Raw genomic sequence first — 22158 nt, 5'->3', positions numbered from 1 at the left:
CATAACAGTAATAGAAAGGATTATAGTCAGATGGATGCTGGAACCAGTTCTAAACAGGTTCTGAAAGCCAATTGTTAAATTTTCTATTTGAGTGTTTGTGCTTCAGAAGTTGGCAAATGCTCCACATCGGGGCTTGATTTATTGTTTTGTATATTGGCTGGATTTAAGAAAGTGATGTAGAAAATGTGAATGTTGCAGATTGAATTGAAAAACGTGTCCTGAGTACATTTTTTTGTCACAGTTAGTTGTTAAACATTTACCAGCACACCCTTGGTTATAATACATGTAATTCAGAATTCGTTTCATTGTGTTGTACGATTTTAAAAATAAATGGGCCTGTACAACTAAGTTGCTTTCAGCTGGTATTCAAATTGGTTTATATTTCCTAAACCAAGAGTTTTAAAAATTGAGGTGGGGTGGGGGTGGGGGTGCCCTATAAACTTGTGGGTTTTTTTAATCAATAGTTTATTACTGTATTTCAATACAATTGGTTTCTTTTGTAATCCTATATAACCTATTTCAAGTATTTAACAAAACATTCTTCTGAGTAGGGGACCATAGCTTTCATCAGACTGCCAAAGGGGTCCATGACACAAAAAGGGCGACGAGGAATCACTTATCCTAAACTTAGCAACAATTGAAGAAAATGCTAAAGGGCAGGATCACAGGTTGGGGATACGAATCATGGGGTAAAAGGGACAAGGAACTTTAAAGATGATCAGAATTGACTCTTTCATTTTACGCTTGAGAAATCAGAGATCCAGAACGTTTAAGTTTACTTACCCAAGGTCACACAAATTATTAATAATGGAGATAGCACTGGAACTCAAATCTTCTGACTCCCAGTTGTGTCTCAGATCCCTTTGGCAGTCTGGTGAAGCCAATGGGCCCCTTCTCAGAATAAGGTTTTTAAATAATTGAAAGCATAAAGCACTCTTTCCACCACACTGCTGCCTCTCCTTCCTTCCAGAAAGATTTTTTTTTTCCCACAGTCAATCCGCAAAGTGGATAATCCTCACCCAAATAATCAAGAACTGAGTTTATAAGACCAGTTGAATGATTACATAACAGTGGTATTCTTTCCACGGAGTGCCCTTCTTAAATCAGCACAAGAGTGAGCGGCTACATCTTGTCCCTTGAAATCAAAAAGGTTCTCAACCCTCCCCCCAACAACCCTCTCCCCACCCCAGTATCTATCCCGAGCTTTGCCTATGACCTGTTCTCTAGAGAAAGAGAGATCATGGATCATTGTAGGGAACATTATCATCACACCAACTCTGAATGAGTGTGGGAATATGGTTTGATAAAGTGATGTAGGCCAAAGTTGCTAGAGGCAGGAAACATAAACTCTGCAATGCTTCCAGCTCCCACTCGTTCCAGATGTGTTGAATCTGTGGAGACAAGCCATGTCTCCCATGTGGGACTAGTTAATACATCAGGCCATCTACACAGGGCTTATACTTTCTAAAACTCTCTTACCCCCTTCTCAAACTGATCCTTCGTTTGTAAAATGTCTTTGTTTTTCTTTCTCTCTCTCTCTCTCTCTCTCTCTCTCTCTCTCTCTCTCTCTCTCTCTCTCTCTCTCTCTCTCTTTTTTCTTCCTTTCCCTATGCCTCTCTTCCTCCTCCCTATGTCTCTACCTCTGTCTCTCTCTTCCCCCTCCCTCCTTTACTTTCTCAAGATCTCTCTTTTCTCTCCTTCTCTTCCTTTCTTTTCGTCTCCTTCTCTCTCTCCCTCTTTAATGCTCTCCTTTGTTTTCATACCCATCCTTTCCACAAAAGTATGACATAGCAGATAAATTTCTAGACTTGGAGTGAGTACAATCACTGTTCAGTTCCCATTTGGGACCCTTGCTAGAGGTGTGACCTTAGGTAAGTCAGAGGATCTGGTTTTAGATATCAGTTCTTCTGTTACCACTTGCATGACCTTGTCTAAGTTACTTCTTTGAGTTCTTCATCTCTCTAAGAAGGAAGTCAGACTAGATGACCTCAGAAGGCCCTTCCAATTCTAAACCTATAACCCTTAAGAGATCCATTTAACTTCTCAGAGTCTCAGTTCCCTAAAATGAGGACAATCATACAGATAGCACTTAATTTTTTTGTTTGCTTTTGTTTTTTTTAATAAATCACATTTTTTAAATATTGGTTTATAGCCAAGGAAAGAATTTTTGTGAGACTAGAGCAAGATAAAGCTTAGAAAGCACTTAAGAAACTTCAAAGCACTTATAAATGTCAGTTATTAACTCTTATTTTTAATTTTCAACCCCTCTCCAAAATTTTTTTAAATAAATAAACATCAGGAAATAGCTTTTAAAACCAATCATTATTCATGGCCCTGTGAGTTGTGACTTCATTGCAAAGTGTGAATATGGTGTAAATCAACAGCTTCACATAGCTGCTCTCTGAATAAAGTGTGTGTTGTTTTGACACGTTCTTCAACACCACAGTTCTAGAAGAGAGAGAGAAAAAAAACAAATCACCATATGCTTTTTATACGATGCATCATATGCTTCTTGGGCCTTTGTTATCTCATCCAGGCATTTGTAATCAAGTCTGAAGCTATCAGCCTACACAGTAAATTGAAAGGAGGATTCATCAGGAAGGCTACTCACAGTTTTCATCTTTAACAACGACAACAAAAATCATTTTAAGATCTGTTGTTTTTTCTTAAACATGTGCTCGACCAACATCATTATCTTCTTATAATAGCCTGAAATATAAAAACATCTAAGTTGTTTATATAGCGCCTATGACAGTGATGCTTAAAATGTCCCCCGACCAAAAGAAACTTGTAGCAGGCAAAAGAAATCCAGTAAATTTTCCTGTTTAGGAGCCTTCATTTAAATTTTTATAAGGATAATGAAATACCCTCAGTTTTTTCTATGCAAATTTGGGGGGACTGCCTAGAATGTCACTCATAGCAGTCCAAGAGTTAGGAGTAAAAGAGGGTGTGAGTTCTTGAAATAAAGCTGGTGGCTTCTCAGGGATTTCAATCCCAGGGAGCACAATCGTGTCCAGGAAGTCACAGTCTTTAAAATAACTAGACTTTCTTAACAGACAGAAGGGGTCCCTTTCAAAAAAAAAAAAAAAGATCAATTCCTTTGCTCAAAGGGCATGCTCAAAATCCATTGCCACATAGACCTACGTCACCAAGGACAGAGATTCATCCTGATTCCATATGCCTCATATGTTCTACTCTTCATCTGTATTCAGCACCAATATCTTAGTAGTTCAGTTTTCATTGTTTCACGCTTCTATTAAAACCATTATTAAGAGAAGAGTCTGTCTGGAATTCTGTAGATATGGACGTCTCCTCACATGCTTTGTTCTCAGGATCTTTGAAGTTATGTTAATGTATACAAAGCATTTCTGTGTAATAGTGTAGTCTTTGTGGTAATTAGCACCTTACTGACAACAAATTAATTAGACCCCAATAACAGTGAGAGTTAAAAAACCTATGAATTTTTCAGTTCTATCTGAGGAATACAGGTCCATTGTCCACCTTTTCTGAAATGATGGGAAACTTAGAGGGTGCCCAGAATATTGTTAGATTTCTGGTAGCTTCTCTCTGCTGATTAATGCCTTTCTGAATATGTAGCCTACTTCCTCATATAGAAAGGCAGACAGAGCATTTATTATATGCTTACTATGTGCCAAGCAGACAGAGAACTATTATACTATGTGCCCACCATGTTAAGGGTTGGCAATACACATACAAATAAGCAAAAAAGTCCTTGCCCTTGAGAAGCTCACATTTTAATGAGCAGAAACAACACAATAAGGGAGAGCTGGAGGGAGCGAAAATGGGCGAAGCATGCATGCATGGTGGCATTGCGTGGCGATGGCTAAGAGGTGGAGGAGGCCTGATTCTGGGAAAGATCAGGTGAAAGCTTACCCATTAGAAACTAGAGTGCTTCCAAGGGCAAGATGCCTGGGAAGAAGAGGTCAAGTTGATGGCCAGAGCAGAGGCACTGTGGTATGAAGATGGCTATTTGTTATTGGAACTAACAGCTACCTCTCTCTATGAGTGGTATGGTGAAGGTGCTCTTTATACTCACACCATGCTCCCTACCAGATGGCCAGTAGTTTCATTTTATTTATAATTTCTTAGTGAGATTATTAGGACTGAGCATGATATGGTGGCGATCTGGGCTCCCCTAGTAAAGGAGTGGTAGCTTACCAACCAAGGCAAAGGCCATCCTTTAAAAATGCACAGCTATACATGGTGGCTCTTGGACTAACAATCACTGCATTCTAATCAATAGGATTTGGTACCTTCAAATCAGATGAAAACTCAAGAATTTTATTCTCGATGAGACTAACTTATGATGTGATCTTATGAATCAGTTAACATATTTGGTCGTCATTTCTCATATTGGTAAAAATAAAACAGAGATTAAGCTAAAAGTCCCCTCTAGTTTAAAAACATTGTATTCTGGTTTCCCCTTGCTGTCCAGTGAGGATGGGATGAAGGTGCTGACTCAGGAATGCAGAGGATGTCTGTCCCAGTCTATTATTTGTCAAGGAAAATATATCCATTTGTTAGGAATCCACTTCAAAGGAAATTCAGATTCATGTTGTGATTTAACCTTTCTTCATAACATGAATTTGAAAATGTTGCCAGTTGGGTCACTTGCTACTTTCCCTGAGATGAGGAAATCTTTTATCTTCAAATGTCTGAAGTGGGTAGGCATTTCCTTAATAAATACCCATTTTCAATGGGTAGGCAGTTCTTGAATAAATAGCAATTTTGTTAGATAAAATTGACCAGTTCCAACTCCTGCAATGTAATTTCCATCTCTTTGAGAAGACTAGATTTTATCAGACTGGGACCCCACTCATTTTGGGAGAAGCAAACAGCCATATTTAGTTGAATTGTGTATTTATGATAAGCTTGTAAAAGTGGCAAGTTCTTATTCTCAATGGACTTCTCTCTCTCTCTCTCTCTCTCTCTCTCTCTCTCTCTCTCTCACACACACCACACACACACACACACACACACACACACACACACGCCCTTTGCCTCCTTCAGGAAATGGTCAAAATGTTACCTCACCAAACCACCACACATCATTTAATCACTTAAAAACATGTCTCATTAAATCTTTAGCTTCCGACATAACCTCATTGAAGGCTACTGTTTCTGGAAAATAATATGGCTCTTCAGCAAAGGTTTAACTACCCATTTGTTCCCTCTTCATTTAAGAAATGTCAATTATATACTCAGTAGCATACTGCTTCTTAGCCCAAATAATACAGACCTAGGACGGAAGGGGATCGGGGAGGGTGCAGGGAGGCATGTTCTTTGCTAATAGGGAGCACTGTCCTAATAAATCATCTTTTTTCACACTTCACAGTCCTTTGAGGGTAACAACAACTATGATACACCTGAGCTTCGAACTTTTCCTCCTCTATCCACCCGATTCATCAGGATCTACCCCGAGAGAGCCACTCATGGAGGACTAGGGCTCAGAATGGAGCTGCTGGGTTGTGAAGTGGAAGGTAATTAATTACATTTTTCAGAGACAGTTCTAGTTGGTTGGGTTTGTTTTTCCCTCTCCGTGTTTATGTGTTCCCACTGGTGCTTGCGCTGAGCACCGCTTTTTCTCACCAAGAAGTGATGGTGCTACCATGTTTCTGTGACAGCTGTTTCTGTACAAAGATCTAGGAAGACCACTCATCCACTAGAATAGTGCCAAAATTATATACAATTATAACATTATCATTATAACAGTGGAATTATATAGGAAGAAGAGATTTTCCCTTAATAATGTCTGGTGTATTGTGGTTATCTGCCTTTTGCAAACATATTTTTCTCTTAGTAATCTTTATCCACTCAGCGTTCAGAAATACTTTCCTCTACCACCATCCTCCATAAAATGAATATTAAGCTCTATTGTTAGGCCTTTTTCAGATCCGGAGTCTCCACTGCTTTTCAAATATTTCATGTCTATATCATGTTCATCTATGCTATAAATTAGCTGATGGTTCCACAAAAAAAGAACACTTCAAAGATAGTTTCAGAGAAAACTGAAAAGACTTATGTGAACTGATGCAGAATCAAGTGAGTGGAACTACAACAATAACTTATATATTAACAACAATATCTTAAAGACAAACAACTTTGAAAAACTTGGGAACTCTGAGTCGCACAATAATCATCTTCAAGCCCAGAGAAGTCACAATAAAACATGCTCCCCACTTCCTGAGAGGTGTTGGACACAGATTGCAGATCGAGAGATTTTTTGGACATGTTTTTTGTTTTTGTTTTTTGATGATACATTTTTTTCTCATTGTGGGAGGAGGAAGGAAGGTGGGAAGGAGAAAAGGTACAGATCATTTGAAAATAAAATTTAATTTTTTAAAAAGGAATTTCATAATAGCTTACCATAGTACCTGACACGTAGTAAGTACTTAATAAATTTTTATTGATTGATTGATAATAGAATGACTGTTCTATTGTCAGAGCAAAACAAATTATTTAATGGGAGTACCTATTGTGTATAAGGCACTGTCTTGCAGACACCAAATCCTATTTATATGATACTTTGCTCTCAAGGAGTTTACAGTCTAATTGGCTATGTAGTGAGATGTTTAGAGGATACTTATTTAATACTGAAATGCCAAAGTGGACCGTGAGCTCAGCATGAGTTCGCAGTGTGACAGAGTAATCAAAAGTGCTAATAAGCAATCTTGAGCTACATTAACAAAAGCAGGATGTTCAGAGAAGGTAGGTGATTTTATGGTTGTACTCGGCCCTAGTTGTATCATTTGTGGAATACTGTATTTAACCCTGGTTGCCACTGTTTAGGAAGAGCATTGGCTAGTTGGAGGTTGTTCAGAAGAAGTAACCAGAATGGCAATGATGGTGAAGGGAGCTAGAATCCATAGCACATGAGGATTGGTTGAAGGTAATGGAGATGTTTAGCCTGGAGAAGAGCACACTTAAGGGATCCATGGTAGCGGCCTTTTGTATTTGAAGGATTGTCACTTGGAAGAGGGATTAGACTTGTTCTCTCCTTCCCCAGGAAAGAGAGCTAAGGTAGAAATATGGGTAGAAATTACAAAGAAACATATTTTAGCTCAACATCAGAGAGAATTCCCTGACAATTAGTACTGCCCAGAAGTAGAATGAGATGTCTTCGAGTATAGTGGGTTTTCTTGTCACTGGAAGTCTTCACGCAGAGGTTAAATTAGGGTTAGTCAATGAATTATCAGTGAACAAGCAGCGATTGGGAATATTGTCAAAGGAATTCTTGGTCAAATGCAGTAACTTCTCAGGTCTTTTGCTACTCTGAGTTTCTGTGGTTTCTCATGGACAAATACAAGTAAAGTCATTTTATATCTGTATAAAGATGCTGTGTATATCTGAGTTGTCATTATTATCATTTGGGAGTAACAGCAGGGCCAAGCAAAGGTAAAATAATGTCTATGTGATAGCATCTGATCACATTTTCACTAAACAAAAATACAATGGTCTATGATGAAAATGTTGCAGAATAGAATGATGGTTACTTGCTGTATAAGTATTGGTTTGGTCCATTGTAACTACCCAATAGCTTTATACCCATGCACAATCCAACCACAGAGTAACCTCAAGACTGACCAGTTCATAAACTCAAAAGCTTAACTCAAGATTAACTGAGGAGAATGGCTGTTGCTAGCATTTCTATTTACTATAGTAGTGCCAACACGTCAGTAAGCAGACATTAAACTATTAAACCTATATTCATACTATTCCTGTGGAATGCCTTTAAAAAAACCCTTTCTTTTGGTTTCCAAAAGTATTTGGGTCTTGAGCTAATCAAATATAATTACATTCCTGGGCAAATTAAACACCATAAAAATATACATGTGCTTAGTTCAATCAATTCACTACTGCTGAATAATTCATAGCAACTTTTCTATGGATTTATTTAAAACAAGCCCATTATCTACCTTCTTAACATTGTGGCTATGTTTCTATATTCATAGCATCACCCCCAGGCCACTGTATTATCTCAATGCTCTCAACACACATCTCAGTTAACCACGTCTAAGGGATTTTAGCTAGGATACAGGTTTTGTAGGTTTGAGAATATGCTGGGAACAGACAGATTGGACTGAGGACAGACTCATTCACCCAAAGTAATGAAGAACAGAGTCCACTGGATAAAGGGTTCTGTTGCTATGATAAAACTCTTTATCCCTGATTCTGGAAGGGAGAGCTGACTTCGCAAGTGGGATGGATGCTGTGGATGGAAAAATTGAACTGAGTGGCAACTTTGCAGCATGAACCACGTGAAGCAGATAGAGCATGTTGGTCGTGTGAGTTGCTATGAGAGTTCCAAGAACTCTCAAGACTAAAGAAGTCACCTTAGAGACTCAGTTTCCTCATCTATAAAATGGGGGAGTTGGATTAGAGGACCTTCTAAGGTCCTTTCTATGAATCTGTAATCCTATGAAATATATGTCATCTACATGTGTGTATAATATCTATGTGCATGCATATATACATATGTATGTACACAGAGATATTATACATATATAGATGATATAGATGGATGATAGATAGTTAGACAGACAAACATATAAGGCAGAAAAATCAAAATTCTTAGCACATGAAGCCTTCCCCAATACCTACCTTCTTCTCTAAGGGTCTTCACCTCCCAAATTGATTCTTTTGTGAAGGCGAACTAGACCATCTTTTGCCTCAATTCTTACCTAGCCTTTAATCATTGAACGGGTGTTGCCTCAGACAAACTGAGACCTAAGAAAGACCTTAACTTAAAAAGGCCAAAGTCTCTCACTGCATCCTGACCTCTCGTCACTCATCCTGACCTCTCTGTGTCTTGCCACTGGACTCAGATGACTCTGGAGAAGACAGTGAGGCTGATGACTTTCCACAGCCTTGTCTCACTTAAATCCAATTCACTTCCAAGTCAAAGTATCACCTTCCTGATGTCATTGGTCCTCTTAGAGAACAAAGGATGAACAACACCCCCCTACCACCACCAACCACCACCATACTGCCCCTGCCATTCAGTAAAGGTAAATATTCCCTTCTCACATTTCTCACAGAGCTGTGTCTAGATCTTTTCCTTGTATGTTTCTTTCTTTCTTGTAGCAAAACTATTTTATTACATGTCATAGGCCCCCTATTAGATTGTAAACTTTTTGTGAGCAGAGGTTGTATTTATTTCATCTTTATGCATACTACTTTACACATAATAGGCACTTAGAATCAGACTCTTAGATTGTCCTTGACCCTAGAGATTATTTAGTTCATCTTGCTCATTTTACAGATAAGGAAACTAGACCTAAAGAGACCAAGTCTTATCCATGTCAATTCAAACCCAAATCACTAAATGTTTATTCAATTTAATTGAATCCCCTATAAATTAGTAGATTTTGTTTCTCATAAATCGGTCTACAAGTATTTGTTGAGCACCAGCCATGTGCTATTAACACAAAGGATAGAAGAGAAAATGTAAACATTGGCCCTAACCTTGAATGACTTAAATCTTTGGGAGAAAACCAAATTCATGCAAAAGGAACAAGAAGAGACTGGTCCATGACAGCAGTTAGTCAGGGAGCAGATACGTTTCATCTTCTATACTTCCCCAGTGAGGTCTTGATACAACCAAGGGAGCTCCTCTCCCCTCCCATCAGAATTGGAGCCACACCCCCATAAGCATTCATGAGAGCAGGGATATTGAGCTGGGGAAGACTCTAAAGTACTTAATAGCAGCAGTTCTAACACAGTAGGACAGCATTATGGAAATCCGGAACTATCAAAGGCTTGCCTGTGTTGATTATATTGACTCAGTGATACCCTGGGGAAGAGCATGGAGTGGAATGAGCATGCCTATTGTGAAATCAGAAGTGAAGCAGTAAATAGTGTGTGCATTATCTGCATTTTATCCCTTCCTATGGATAGGAACCAGGCCTTTTCATCTTCCGATCCCCCTGAGTTCCTAGCATAGTGCCTTGCACATAATGAGAGCTCCTTAAATGTTGGTTGAATGTTGAGTGAATGAATTGTCGGTGTGTATGTTTGGAGATTGGAGGAAGCTGGAGCTTAGCTACATTTGTCATAACTCTGCAGAGCACTTAATCACAATAACAAACAGTGTCAGATTTTTATTGGGAAGGCAGCAGTTACCAGAACATTTCCACTGGCCAGAAGCTGTGAGTGAACACATCCCCTCCCCACCCCCCTTGGCTACAGCTTGTCTGGCTTTCAAACTTCAATGGAAATGTACAATATCTCAAGTCTTGTAAAGTGAAATGTAATACTGAAAACTGTAAAATATTAAACAGACTGAAAAAATGAATAACAGGCTAGAGGAAAAATGTGCTGAACTAAATTTAAAGGAATTTTTGATTAATGTTAGCTACCTTTCAACTGCAAACTCAAAGATATGGGGTTCCTACCAACACTGGAATGCAATTCTATGGAAATTAACAAAAAAATGATGCCAAGATACCTTGAGATAACTCTCCTCACACACCTGCTCAAATAGAGAGATTATGCATTACCAAGAATTTGAAAAGATTTTCTTAGGGAAAAACTTAATAAACTTTTTAGGAAAAAAATAGAGTTAAGTAGGAGTATGGGGAAGCCATTTGGGAAAAGGAAAATTATACTGAGATTTGAATAAATTTGTAAAATGTTAATTATGTGAATGGAGACATGACAAGTAGGTTTCTCCAGCACCTCAAAAATTAAAAGGGAAGAAAAATCAGTCAAAATATGTCTCACTGATGTTCTCAACTCCTAGGTATGACTAGCTAGTCAGAACTGAAGACTTCTTCAATAAGGAGATGTCTATAGAGAGAATAACTGGTCGAATTCAGGCTTGCTAACTCAGTACAAGTATAGATCAGATACTCAAACTAAGTATTCCATGATGCCTTCAGAGAAAGCACCAAAACGAGAAAACAAGATAATGTGTCTTGCCTTAATCGCCACAGACTAGTGTTTTCTTCCCAGATGTTGGCAGGTCGAACTGTTATAGGGTAGAGGACATATTTTAGTCATGTCGGATCATAACACTTGGGTCTTATTTCAGCACCTACAGCTGGACCAACCACTCCTAATGGGAATCCAGTGGATGAATGTGATGATGACCAGGCCAACTGTCACAGTGGAACAGGTGATGACTTCCAACTGACAGGTGCAGAAACCATCTTCATTTCATTGCAACACCATTTTAGCTCATATCATGGTCATCTTCAACTAATATCTAATAACCCATAGCAGAAAGACATCATAAACCCATGATGACGACAAACTTTATCAGAAATTTACATTATACTTTTAAGTCACCTACCAGGAATTTGCTTTTAAAACATACTATAAACTTTTCAGCCATTTGCACTTACCCCAGGAGGACTTTCTCTATAGGCATCTGCCCTTCCCTCAGGAGTAAAACACACACACACACACACACCACTTTAGAATGTTTATTTTCATTTCTAATGAATCCAAAACTCAAGAATTATCTCTAGAGCATAGATTCATTACCCAGCTTGCCTCATACTCTAAAAATAATGAGGATATTAAAGTATGAATAAAACTAATTTTGTTTTTTGATACGACCTTTCAGATAAAGGAATGCTAAAAATTTTATATCCCAATTTACAAGTGATATATGAAGTTATTACTTCAGCTCACCATCAAATTTATGACTCACCTGTAGTGACATGGCAAATAACATCCATAGTAATAAAAGTATAACCTGACAATTTTCTGAAAGTGTGTGTGTGTGTGTGTGTATGTGTGAGAGAGAGAGAGAGAGAGAGAGAGAGAGAGAGAGAGAGAGAGAGAGAGAGAGAGAGAGAGAGAGAATGAACTCAATCTAGTTGGAACAGCAGAGGAAATATTAGGCAAGTGGGGAAATGTGATTACACTATTTGGAAATTGTCCAAGGCACTAAGATTTTCACCCTATTGCTACAAAACATACCATGGGACCTTTAATACTGCCCAGGTCATAATGCAGTTTCACATATCATCTGAATCTTATTTTGAGAATCCCAAACCTCAGAGATTAAATATGAATGCTTATATGAAAATTTGCACCTTTAAACAGCGGGGACACAGAAAGTCCACGTAATTAATTTCTATTGGCTATATTGAAGGCCATAGTATAGGGAATGTTGGGATGGCTCCCTGTTGTTGGCTAAACTGTTTTTCCAATATCACATAGTATATTTCCCAAAGTACCTAACCAATGACTTCATAATCTCTCCCTCTGAATTTTTCACTAAAAAATCTAGATGAAAGAAGAGGGGAATGGAGAGCTGTAGAGGGGACCAGGAAGTTCAATTGAATAGTGTTACCGCCCCCTCCTAATTTCCAGGCTAATCACCTCTTGATCATGCTGTTAATGAAATCTGTATTACTATTTCCCTTTACTTTTGCCCATATCCATAAGCTGCAGAAAAGGCTTTATTAATATTACAGAGCAATAATAATCATTTTCTGTTTAAAATGTCCCGTAGAAGACCCTAGAACAGATACGAAAGCAGAGTACCATTTCTGCAACCAGCTCTTTCTGAGCCCTCTCATAATTTCCTGTGAACATTATGCTACAGATACTGGGCTTTTGGTGAAGCGTAGCCTATATCCATATCAAAATTCCTCATGAAAAGAGCTGACTGCAGCAATCATTGTATATTTCTGTCATAACACCAGCTCTTTTCTTTATAACCCACTAAAGTGGTCAGTTGGTATTGATTAGAAACAAAGCTTCAGTTTTACTGTTGATATCAGAATAACTAACCTCCTCACTTTCACATTCATTCATGACTGAACCAATTGAAACCAAAGTCTTTGAACAAAATCGGGCAAGTATGTTAGCCTGGAGCAAATTGTGTATGGCATACAGTTGCAAACGAGTGAAAATAGGGCATTTGTAGTGGAAACACTGGTGACCCCTTAAGCATTCAAGAGCGTGTATGATCAGTAGTGTCCTAAATTAATTCTTGTAGAAATAGATAAGTGCACTCTGTATTTTTTTGAGTCCATAATAAGGCCAAATGTTACCTTCACTAATAGCTATTGCAGGTCTCAAGGATTTTGTAAATACATTCATGAAAACAATAAGAAAACAATCTGGACATATGGAGGTGACTGGGGTATGGACACTGCTCTACTGGCAACAGGAGAGGGGGAAATGAGAAGGTGCTTTTGCCACAAGCATCAAAGGCTTCCTTCATGCCCACCCCCCAAGTATCCTATTAACATACTAAGCTAAGATGACGTTGTCATTTGAAAACATCTTTTGTTTTATTAAACTGCTCTTTCTCCCCCTTCTGGAAAAATACTTGCTAATACACGAATGTTCACTAGGAGTGATAATGTCATCCAACCCATGTAACTTCCCCCTACTGTCCATCTACCACACAGTTCCTGTGTCTAGACTCATCCCACACCTTCTTTTTAAACCTTCCAACAGGACTTTCACTGTGGCACCTCAAACTTTGGATATTCAGTGTCACGAAGCCAAATCAAACCCTTCTCACTCTCACACTGATTGGCGGGAACACAGAAATTAGGTTCTATTCATCCTAATCAATGCTCTCATTAGAGGATTTTTTTTAAGTTATTTTGCACAGCTGAGATTGATTTCATTTCTGTTCCTGTCATGACCTATTTGTATGGGGTTGGGGGACGAGTTTTATAGCAGAGTGCCCACTCCTTAAGGAATACATTGAGTTCCAGGTGAATTTATATGAAATGCATGCAAATGAGGACAAATTCTGCTCTTTCATACATGCTTGCCAAGGTGAAATTCACCCTAGAAGTTACTCATTTGCAAATGCCTTTGGAGTCATTAGATAATACAATTGACTTCAAAGGCACCAGGAGTCTGATTTTTTACTTTGGAGCTCTGTATCTACCTGAAAGCAGAATTTGGCTCCCAACCTACAGCATGCGTGTAAAACTGATAATGCATATCAGTGTTTTAAAGTGAATTTTCACCTTGAATCTTTATTCCATAGGGCCACGGGTAACATAATGCTAATGTTCCCTGGCCTATCTCCAATTCTGCCATTATAGACTCACCTCTTTAACCCATAATACATATAATTCTTTCTTTCCAGAGCCTGCCTCATTGAGGCTTTGTTCATGGGTGACCGCACATCCAGCAGGTTTACTGGGGGAGAGAGTGTAGCATGACTTGTTACTGCTGCTGATTATCTCAGAATTCTTAAGAACATTCCAAGGGCAGGACTGCCTGCCTCTGATTCACACTCTGGATGTGTAACATGTGTCCCATGCTTTCTTGTTCCATGTGTAAATGGAATATCAGTGGGAGCTCCATGCATAGGACTAGGGCCCAGCTGGAGCTGGAGGGTATTGTCATCATCAGCTGTAACAACTACAAACATATATTGAGTATATACTACGTGCCAGGAACATAAGGCAAGATATCTACCCAGAGTCATAATAACTCCTCTCTTATAGCTGGGTTCCTACCTGTCCCGTTCATCTATTCCTAAACTCCCTCGTATTCTTTTATTCTCTCTCTCTCTCTCTCTCTCTCTCTTTCTCTCTCTCTCTCTCTCTCTCCTCCCCCTCTCCCTCCCTCACTCACACACACACACAGCCTCTCTTAATATTTGCATTTGAGATGACAGGTGAATTAACTTGGCTGACTATCTTGCTAATAGAGGAAATATTGTTCTTAATTATCCACCAGTACATATTAAGTAAAATACCACATAATTGTAATAGAGTGAACATATAAGGGTCTGATAAACAAAGGAAAAGAGAGGTAAAAGCTAAAGAAATAGACAGTGAAGAGGCAAAAGAAATCTTAGTCCCCTAAGAGTCTGTCCTTTGACCAGGAATTTCATTGTTTAATATCGATTGAAGGCCCACAATATGCTTAGGGCTTCTTTTTAACTCTTCTAGGCAGCTGTATTTCTAAGGACAATGAGAAAGAGTTCTCCCCTTCCTTTTTTTTCCCGTAACAATCCAGCTTGAGATGAACTGGGCATAAACCTTGGCCTTAGAAAAAATAAACAACTTCATCACCGGAAAGGAAAGACTAGGGCGGCTAATATTATCCCTCTTTGTTTTTAAAACAAGGCAAAGGGAGCTGGTTTGAAACTTACCATTCAGCTCATAGAGATAAAATACTTAGAGATCATTTTCAAGTAGAGAGATCTAGGTCAAGTTTATTCCCAAATTACCAAGGACATCCAGGAATCAGTACTTTCCACTATATTTTACTCCCATAATTTGTTCCTTCTATGGATTTCAAGTAGCTTTGTACCAAAATCTCACATGGTGCTAGGGTTTTATAAGGAATCTGCTAGGAAAAATAATGGTTGATGCTTTAATTAATCCTTGCCTGTATGTAGCAATTTCAGTTTTACAAAGCATTTCCTTCACAATAATGCTGTTAAGTAGTACAAGTATTATTATCTGAGGCCCAGTTATTAACTGAGGTTCAATCAATCAGTAAGAATTTTTCAAGTGTCAGGCACTCTGATAAGCCCTGAGGATGTCAAGACAACAGTGAAACCATCTCTGCCCACAAGGAGTTTACATGCTGTTAGCTCAGAAAGGTTATAAGTAATTCCTCCAGGGTCACACCTCTAATAAATATTACAGCCAAGACTCAAACCCAGGTCCTTCGGACTACCCCAGTCCATTGGTTTTTGTTTTGTTATCAGTATACCACAGATACCTCTATAATCTGTATACTCTGATCTCTTTTGTGGGTAAGTTTATATGCTCAAATTCAGAGAGCTAAGTGGAAAGTATTAGGATTTAAATAAAGTATAGGGACCTGTGTGCATGCATATTTATGCAAAACATAGGGACAGAAATAGAGAAACAGAAACAGAGACAGAGATATATCAGTAGCTACATGCATAGTATGTATAGATGCTTATACTATGTCATTTAAATGCATTTATATCTATCATCTCTCATCTGTAATGTTTCCTTTGCTCATTGCCTGCTTTATGCTCTCTCTCTTCCAGGCGGTACCACCATACTGGCCACAGAGAAACCAACGGTCATAGAAAGCACAATACAGTCAGGTACGGAGTTCTATGCCTTGTTTGTAAGCACGGTGGGCATCATGGGCACCAATGGTGTCCTTGTAGGGCTTCCTCTACTCTCACTTCCCCTAAAAGTCCCTGCAGGAGAGTAGCAGCATCTGGTCTCCAAACACCATACCGTGAATATATTTCTTTTTTCTCCTTTCATCCACATGTATATGCAGCAAAGACTGAGATTTCCTTGCCCATGAGCCATTGCCAAATGGTGACAATCCCAGCTTTCCACCAAAGGAACTGACTAACATACTTTGTTTAAACGCAGCGGTCTAGGACACGGGCTGTGTTTGCAAACTGTAGGGAGAGGGAGCCTCACAGACATCAGCAGCCTGACTGTTTATTTTCCTCACAATGCTTCAAAACCAAGACAGGCAAAGTTTGTCAGTTCTGCCTGCCGCAGAGTTGGCAGTCTTACAGTAATGTTTCCAGTGGGCCGGTGGGCTTGGGCCGCAGAAACGGGGTGCAGGAAACCACTGCTATAAACGTGTGCAGGAAGGGAAGTACTCCGGGGATCCCTGGGGCAGCACCTCCTCATCCTTGTATTAATAGAAAAGCTAATGACTCCCAAAGTCTTTCAGAGGCTATTTATCAGAGCTTAACCACACTCTAGGGTTATGGCCTTTTTTTTTTTTTTTTTTGAGTATTTTGTGCAGTTCTTCCTCACAGACACACACCAAAAGAAAACAATCAGTGCCGGCAAGCGGCAGTTTTTAAATACTTTAAAGTTAATCATTATGGTTAAGGTGAGCGGGTCCCATTTCCTTTATTAAGCACAATCATCCGCGGCCGCCGCAGTAATTTATTAACGGGACATGTGGTGTATATCAATGTTTCCTCAACAGTCCGGCACCATCAAGCCAAGCTCAAAACAGAAAGGGTCGGCCTAATTAGTATGCTTCCTTTAGGGACACCATCACTGTTGACCTGATTAGGCAGCAAAACAAACTTCCCTACCTTGAACTTAACCCCTAAATCTCCCTGCGGGGCATTCAGGTCTACTGACAATCTCCCTGACGCCTCTAACTCCAAACACTCTGAATACCTCAGAATAAAAGTGAGGGATAGTCACCAGTGGGAATTCTCACACTGTTTAGTTTGTTTCTGATCATCCCTTCACCCCTTCTTCCCCCAGTTGTTGTTCAACTTGGCCCTCTGTATCACTCTCTGTAATCTGAGTGAATGTTTATCTGTATGATTCTCTTTGTAGTCAACACAGGTTTTAAGTAGGGTGGTGATAATAAGTACTAAGAAAATACAGCCAACTTTCCACTATAGGTGCTAATGAGGACAGGAAATAGGAAATACAACCAACTGTCCATTAGGTGCATGAACAGGGAAAACAAATAGGATCAATTAAACGAAGTCCTGATAATTCCCTTAAATGATTTCATCATTACTTTTGGTTTTCTGCTCAGTTGGCACAACTATTAAAGCTGAAATGAAATTGTGCTATCAGTTTAATTTCCCATGCTATCTTCTTCCCCACCTTCTGCCGGAGATGCTCCCACCTGGATGTGCTAATACATCCGATGAGACACCCTCTCCAGTGACGTAATTCCCAGCACTTCTAATTCTTAGATGGCGAACGGAAGTCGATGTGGGCAAAATTTCTCATTACCTTGTGGCCAACCTTCTGGAGAGGAACCTACCTGAACTTAACTATACTGGTCAAAGTTCACAGGGTCAGAAGAGATCTTCTAGTTGAATCCCATCACTTTACAAATGGGAAGATGGAGGACTAAAGAGGTCAAGTGACTCAAGTCCTTTGATGAAGCCAATGTTCTTTCCACAAGTACCATGTTGCTTGCCTCTGTGGTACTCAGACAACAGACACAGCCTGTCACTGAGCCCATACTCCAAGTTTTTCTATCTCTGTTGGACTGGCCAGGGCTTGTGCATTACTGACATAGCCTTCAAGAATTCATGGTTAGCCCCCCACCATTCTGAGGCATCCAACTTAAAGGATTTTTTGGAGGATGGGTGTTAATACTATAAAACTAACCAAAAGATAAACAGTAGAAAGAAAGAAGGATGAGGAATAAAGCAATTTGGAATTCACAGACTGAATGGTTTTCTCCTACATAATCAAGAATTTCTAAGAACTGACTTAAGAAAAAGGAAAAAAAAACTCCACTGGTTGACTCATTTGATTTGAACTTGAGGTCAAGGTCGTGGTTCTTTAGTTTCATATAAAGGAACTTTGTTCCATGGTCACAGACAGCAAGCCTGCCATCTCACCAAAGGCACAGTCAAAGGGTGCCCACCCAACTTAATTCAGTTCAACCCATCACCACTATAGAAAGGAGGGGAAGAAAAAAATTTAAAAGCAACCTCAAAGACTACATCCTGCTGGTACTGACATATGCAGGGTCATCTCTGTGTGCAAAAGACAGCACCCTGTATCTCTTTTTCCTCTCCATAATTTACTGCCTATTTATTATCCAAGGGGCGGTTTGGGACTGCTGAATCAGCAGCTGTCCTTTGGGGGAGGAAGAGGGGCAACAAAGAGCTTCCTCTAAGATGTTTGTTTTCCAGTTTATTGTGGTTTCAATAGTGACAGCATCCTTTAAGGAAGTATACTAATTAGACCCGGGCTTTGGGCTAGCCCAATGGTATCATACCGTTGAGGAAACATTGATATACATCACACACCCTGTTGATGAATTACTGTGGAAGCTAAGGTTGATTGTCTGGTGCATTTAGAAGAACTGAGGATATCATTTATATCACTGAGGATATAAAACTAGATTCGGAGTGAAAAGACCAGAGATCTACTCTTGCTCCGGACTGTTACTACTATGACTACTACTGCTCTTTATTTATTATTTATATAGCACCTACTATGCGCAGTCGCTGCAATATGGGCTTTACAATGATTATCTCATTTGATCCTCACAACAACCATAGGAGGCAGATGCCTTTATTATCTCCATTTTACAGATGAGAAAACTGAAGTATTTCAAGGTTCAGTGACTTGTCCAGGGTCACATAAGTAATAGGTGTCCGAAGCCAAATTTGAACTTAGGTCTTCCTGACTCCAGCGCCTAGACAAATCATTTATCTTTCCAGAGGTTTGATCTCCTCTTCTGTTAAATTGGAAAAATAATACTTGTCCTATCTGTCTCATAGGTTAGTTATGAGGAAAGTGTTTTATAAGCCTTAAAATGTTATATTAAAGTGAATCACTGAGTTATGTTTCATTAGTACCTGCAAGCATAGAGCAGACAGTGCATTTATGTAGAATCTGAGAATTGGCAAGGACCTCAAAGGTCATCTAGTCTTGAATGAGAATCCCCTCTAAAACTCACCCAACAAATGGTCATCCAGCCTTTCCTTGAAGACTTCTTGTGAGAAAGAGCCCACTACTTCTTCAGATAGCCTTTGAATGGTTCCAATTATGAGGAAGCTTTTCCTGATAGATATCAAGCCTAAATCCGCTTCCCAGTAACTCCTCTACTTCCAGACTCTGGGGCCATGAAGAACGAGAAGGCAGAGTTACCCCAAAGTGGATTCTGGGATGATTGAAAAGTTCATTTTGCCCTGTTGGTTCTCTCCATCCAGTCAACATAGTTCTTTGTGTGTTAGAGAACCTGGAAGTATTGGTCTCTCTCACTAGTTTTCATAAACTGTTAAATCAGAACTCATCAGAGCTATCAGAATCCAATTCTGCCACAGTCATATACAACCAACCAGAGTCTAATTCTTACCAATGTTAGTAAACTCAATAAGCACATAATATTCTCACACCTTCCGGGTGGATTGCATTATATGCAAGATTCCATTAGTGCTATGCCAAGACAGCTGGTGCAACCACCATCTTTTTAAATATACTTTCCCTCTACCAGGCCTCATATGTTTCTACATCTTCAAATATTGCTATAGCAACTCAAAGTGTGTTAGTGTCCTTGCAATTTCCATGCCCCTCATCACCTCCCCTTGTTTGAATGGTAAGGACTTGCCTGTGAGTTGGGAATGTTCAACTACTCAATAGGAACTTTGTATACTAGACTTTAAAATTAAATCCTCGTGCACATTCACCGTTAATGATTCAACTGTGGGTAAGATTGGCTCTATAAGTACAGCTGGTGCTTGCTCTCTGAGACTATAAATTTGTTTTAAGTTCACAATATTGTTTCCTGCTATTTTTTTAAGAGTCGAGCAGGGATTTAACCACATTATTCCCATTTGCTTTAATGAGAATTGTGCAGCTATGGTACCCAGATAGTATTTTGAAGATTTAGGGGTCAATATTCCAATGTTCAGTTTACATTTATGGGTATCTCATGCCTCTAATTGCCTTTTCTGCCCAGGCCAGAGTTTGAAACTTCAAACCATATTCACTACCCTAAAATGACTTCCTTCCGCTATTTCTTACAAAACGAAAAACTAGCCATAAGCAACAAATTCAATGACCAAAAGATAGAACAAAAGAGTAGAAGAAAAAAAGCGCACATAGCAATCAGCATGCTGTGATCAAAACTTAGATTTGCCAGACTGGGAGGAACCTTGGAAGTTCCTTAGACCCATCATACAGGACCACACCCACGACTTCCTTAACAGATGATAATCTAAGTCTTTAAAAAAAAAGACTTCCAGGCAAAGAGATTCCATAAGCCTGGTAATAGTAAGAACCTAAACTTGTTTGTTTGTGACATCTGTAGAAATCCTTTAGTTTAATTCACAGATGTGGTGGTTTCCTCTACTGAAGGACATGCTTAGGGTTTTAGCAAAGGAAACATAATCTGAATTATATATAAAATGCTGCATTGCCTTCCTGTACTGAATGTTTTATAAATATCATTGAGGGTGACACACAAAAAATAAAACGTTCCCATTAACATTTTTCTAACATGTAGTTATGTAACAGTCCAGTCCAGTATGATCAGATTGCAATATCCAAGGTTACCTAACCATTCAAACTTCAATTTACTGTCTTTCATCTACATAATTTAATCTCCCTAGGCAAAAGTGTGGTAAATTTTGGAGAGGCTTTCTCATGCTTTAAGAAGTCTTATTTCATGGTTACAAAAGACTAGACATGAAATAAATCTCTCCAGTGACACCAGAACTGTGAAATATGGTCCTTTTCCACTAGCTGATAATGCTTACATTATATACATCATCTGGTTTCCTAGTTTACTTCTCTGGACTTCTGGTGTCATCCTTTGGAGAGGTCACATTGTCACTGGAATTAGGAATTTTTTTCTATTCCAGAATTTGACATGAGTTGGAAGTAAATGTTAGTGTTCACAAAGTGTTCCTTGGAGGCCAGAAATGTAAAGAATTTCATCCTTATCCGTTTAATAGATCTTTCCATTAAAATTCCAAGTACCATTGTTGGAATGCAAGGGAAGGAGGCTGGTAGGGAAGGATAACAGAGGTGGGGTAGAGAGAGAAAGCAAAATACTTGGGCAAAGTTAAAGCTCAAAACAAGATATGATCTCATTCTGACCATCATAAGCCTTAAGATACCAGACTTCCCTTGCTATACATGAGGCTTGTTGTGAGGTTTATTTTAAGTTCAATTGGCAGGATGCCCTGTTTGTCTCTCTCCCCTTTCCATTTCAATGCTGCCATCTTGTGGGCGGTCTAAACTAAATTAAAGGCCATGAAATTGGCTAGCGTTGCTCTATATTCTCAATGCCTTATTTTCTTTAACGAAAAATTGTGTGTTGAGAAATCCCTACCTTGTCCCTGTATATGTCTTAAATTTAAATTTGGGGGGGGAGGCCTTAATTTTGCCACAAATTTTCCAACATTCAATGGGTTTTCGTTTTTAGCATTCACAAGGTTAAGCGAATATCCTAAAGGTGAGAATCTTATGAAAATTTTATAAGATTATATATTTGGAAAGGAGCATTCTCAGGCATTGCCTTGCCAGATGAATGGGGAAAACAGTTGATCTGTATCAATGAACTCTACAAATTCCAAAGGAAGAGTTTTTTGAAGATGAAAATTTTCTGGTGGTTATTTATATGTATAGTTTCACTTACCTCTGGTTTTACATGTATCAAGCATTTTAAGTGGGGGGAAAAAACCACACAAACCATAAGACAAAAACAAAAAAAATATTATTTAAGTTCATTCTATAAAGA

The 22158-nt window shown here is 39.0% G+C and overlaps 1 protein-coding gene across 4 annotated transcripts in view; it reads left to right on the top strand.

Annotated features, from left to right (window-relative positions):
* Positions 1-22158, top strand: part of NRP1 (neuropilin 1) — a 183467-nt gene that overhangs the window by 143312 nt on the left and 17997 nt on the right. For 2 of the 4 annotated variants that reach the window (XM_036759560.1, XM_036759561.1), the window contains exons 10-12: positions 5357-5501; positions 11054-11158; positions 15986-16045. In XM_036759560.1, the coding sequence (XP_036615455.1) occupies positions 5357-5501; positions 11054-11158; positions 15986-16045 (310 nt within the window). The remainder of the gene's footprint in view (positions 1-5356; positions 5502-11053; positions 11159-15985; positions 16046-22158) is intronic. The other 2 variants (XM_036759564.1, XM_036759563.1) reach the window with 1 other exon arrangement.

This window comes from Trichosurus vulpecula, chromosome 5, assembly GCF_011100635.1.
Source record: "Trichosurus vulpecula isolate mTriVul1 chromosome 5, mTriVul1.pri, whole genome shotgun sequence".
Lineage (NCBI taxonomy): Eukaryota > Metazoa > Chordata > Mammalia > Diprotodontia > Phalangeridae > Trichosurus > Trichosurus vulpecula.
This window is presented reverse-complemented; position numbering and strand designations above follow the sequence as displayed.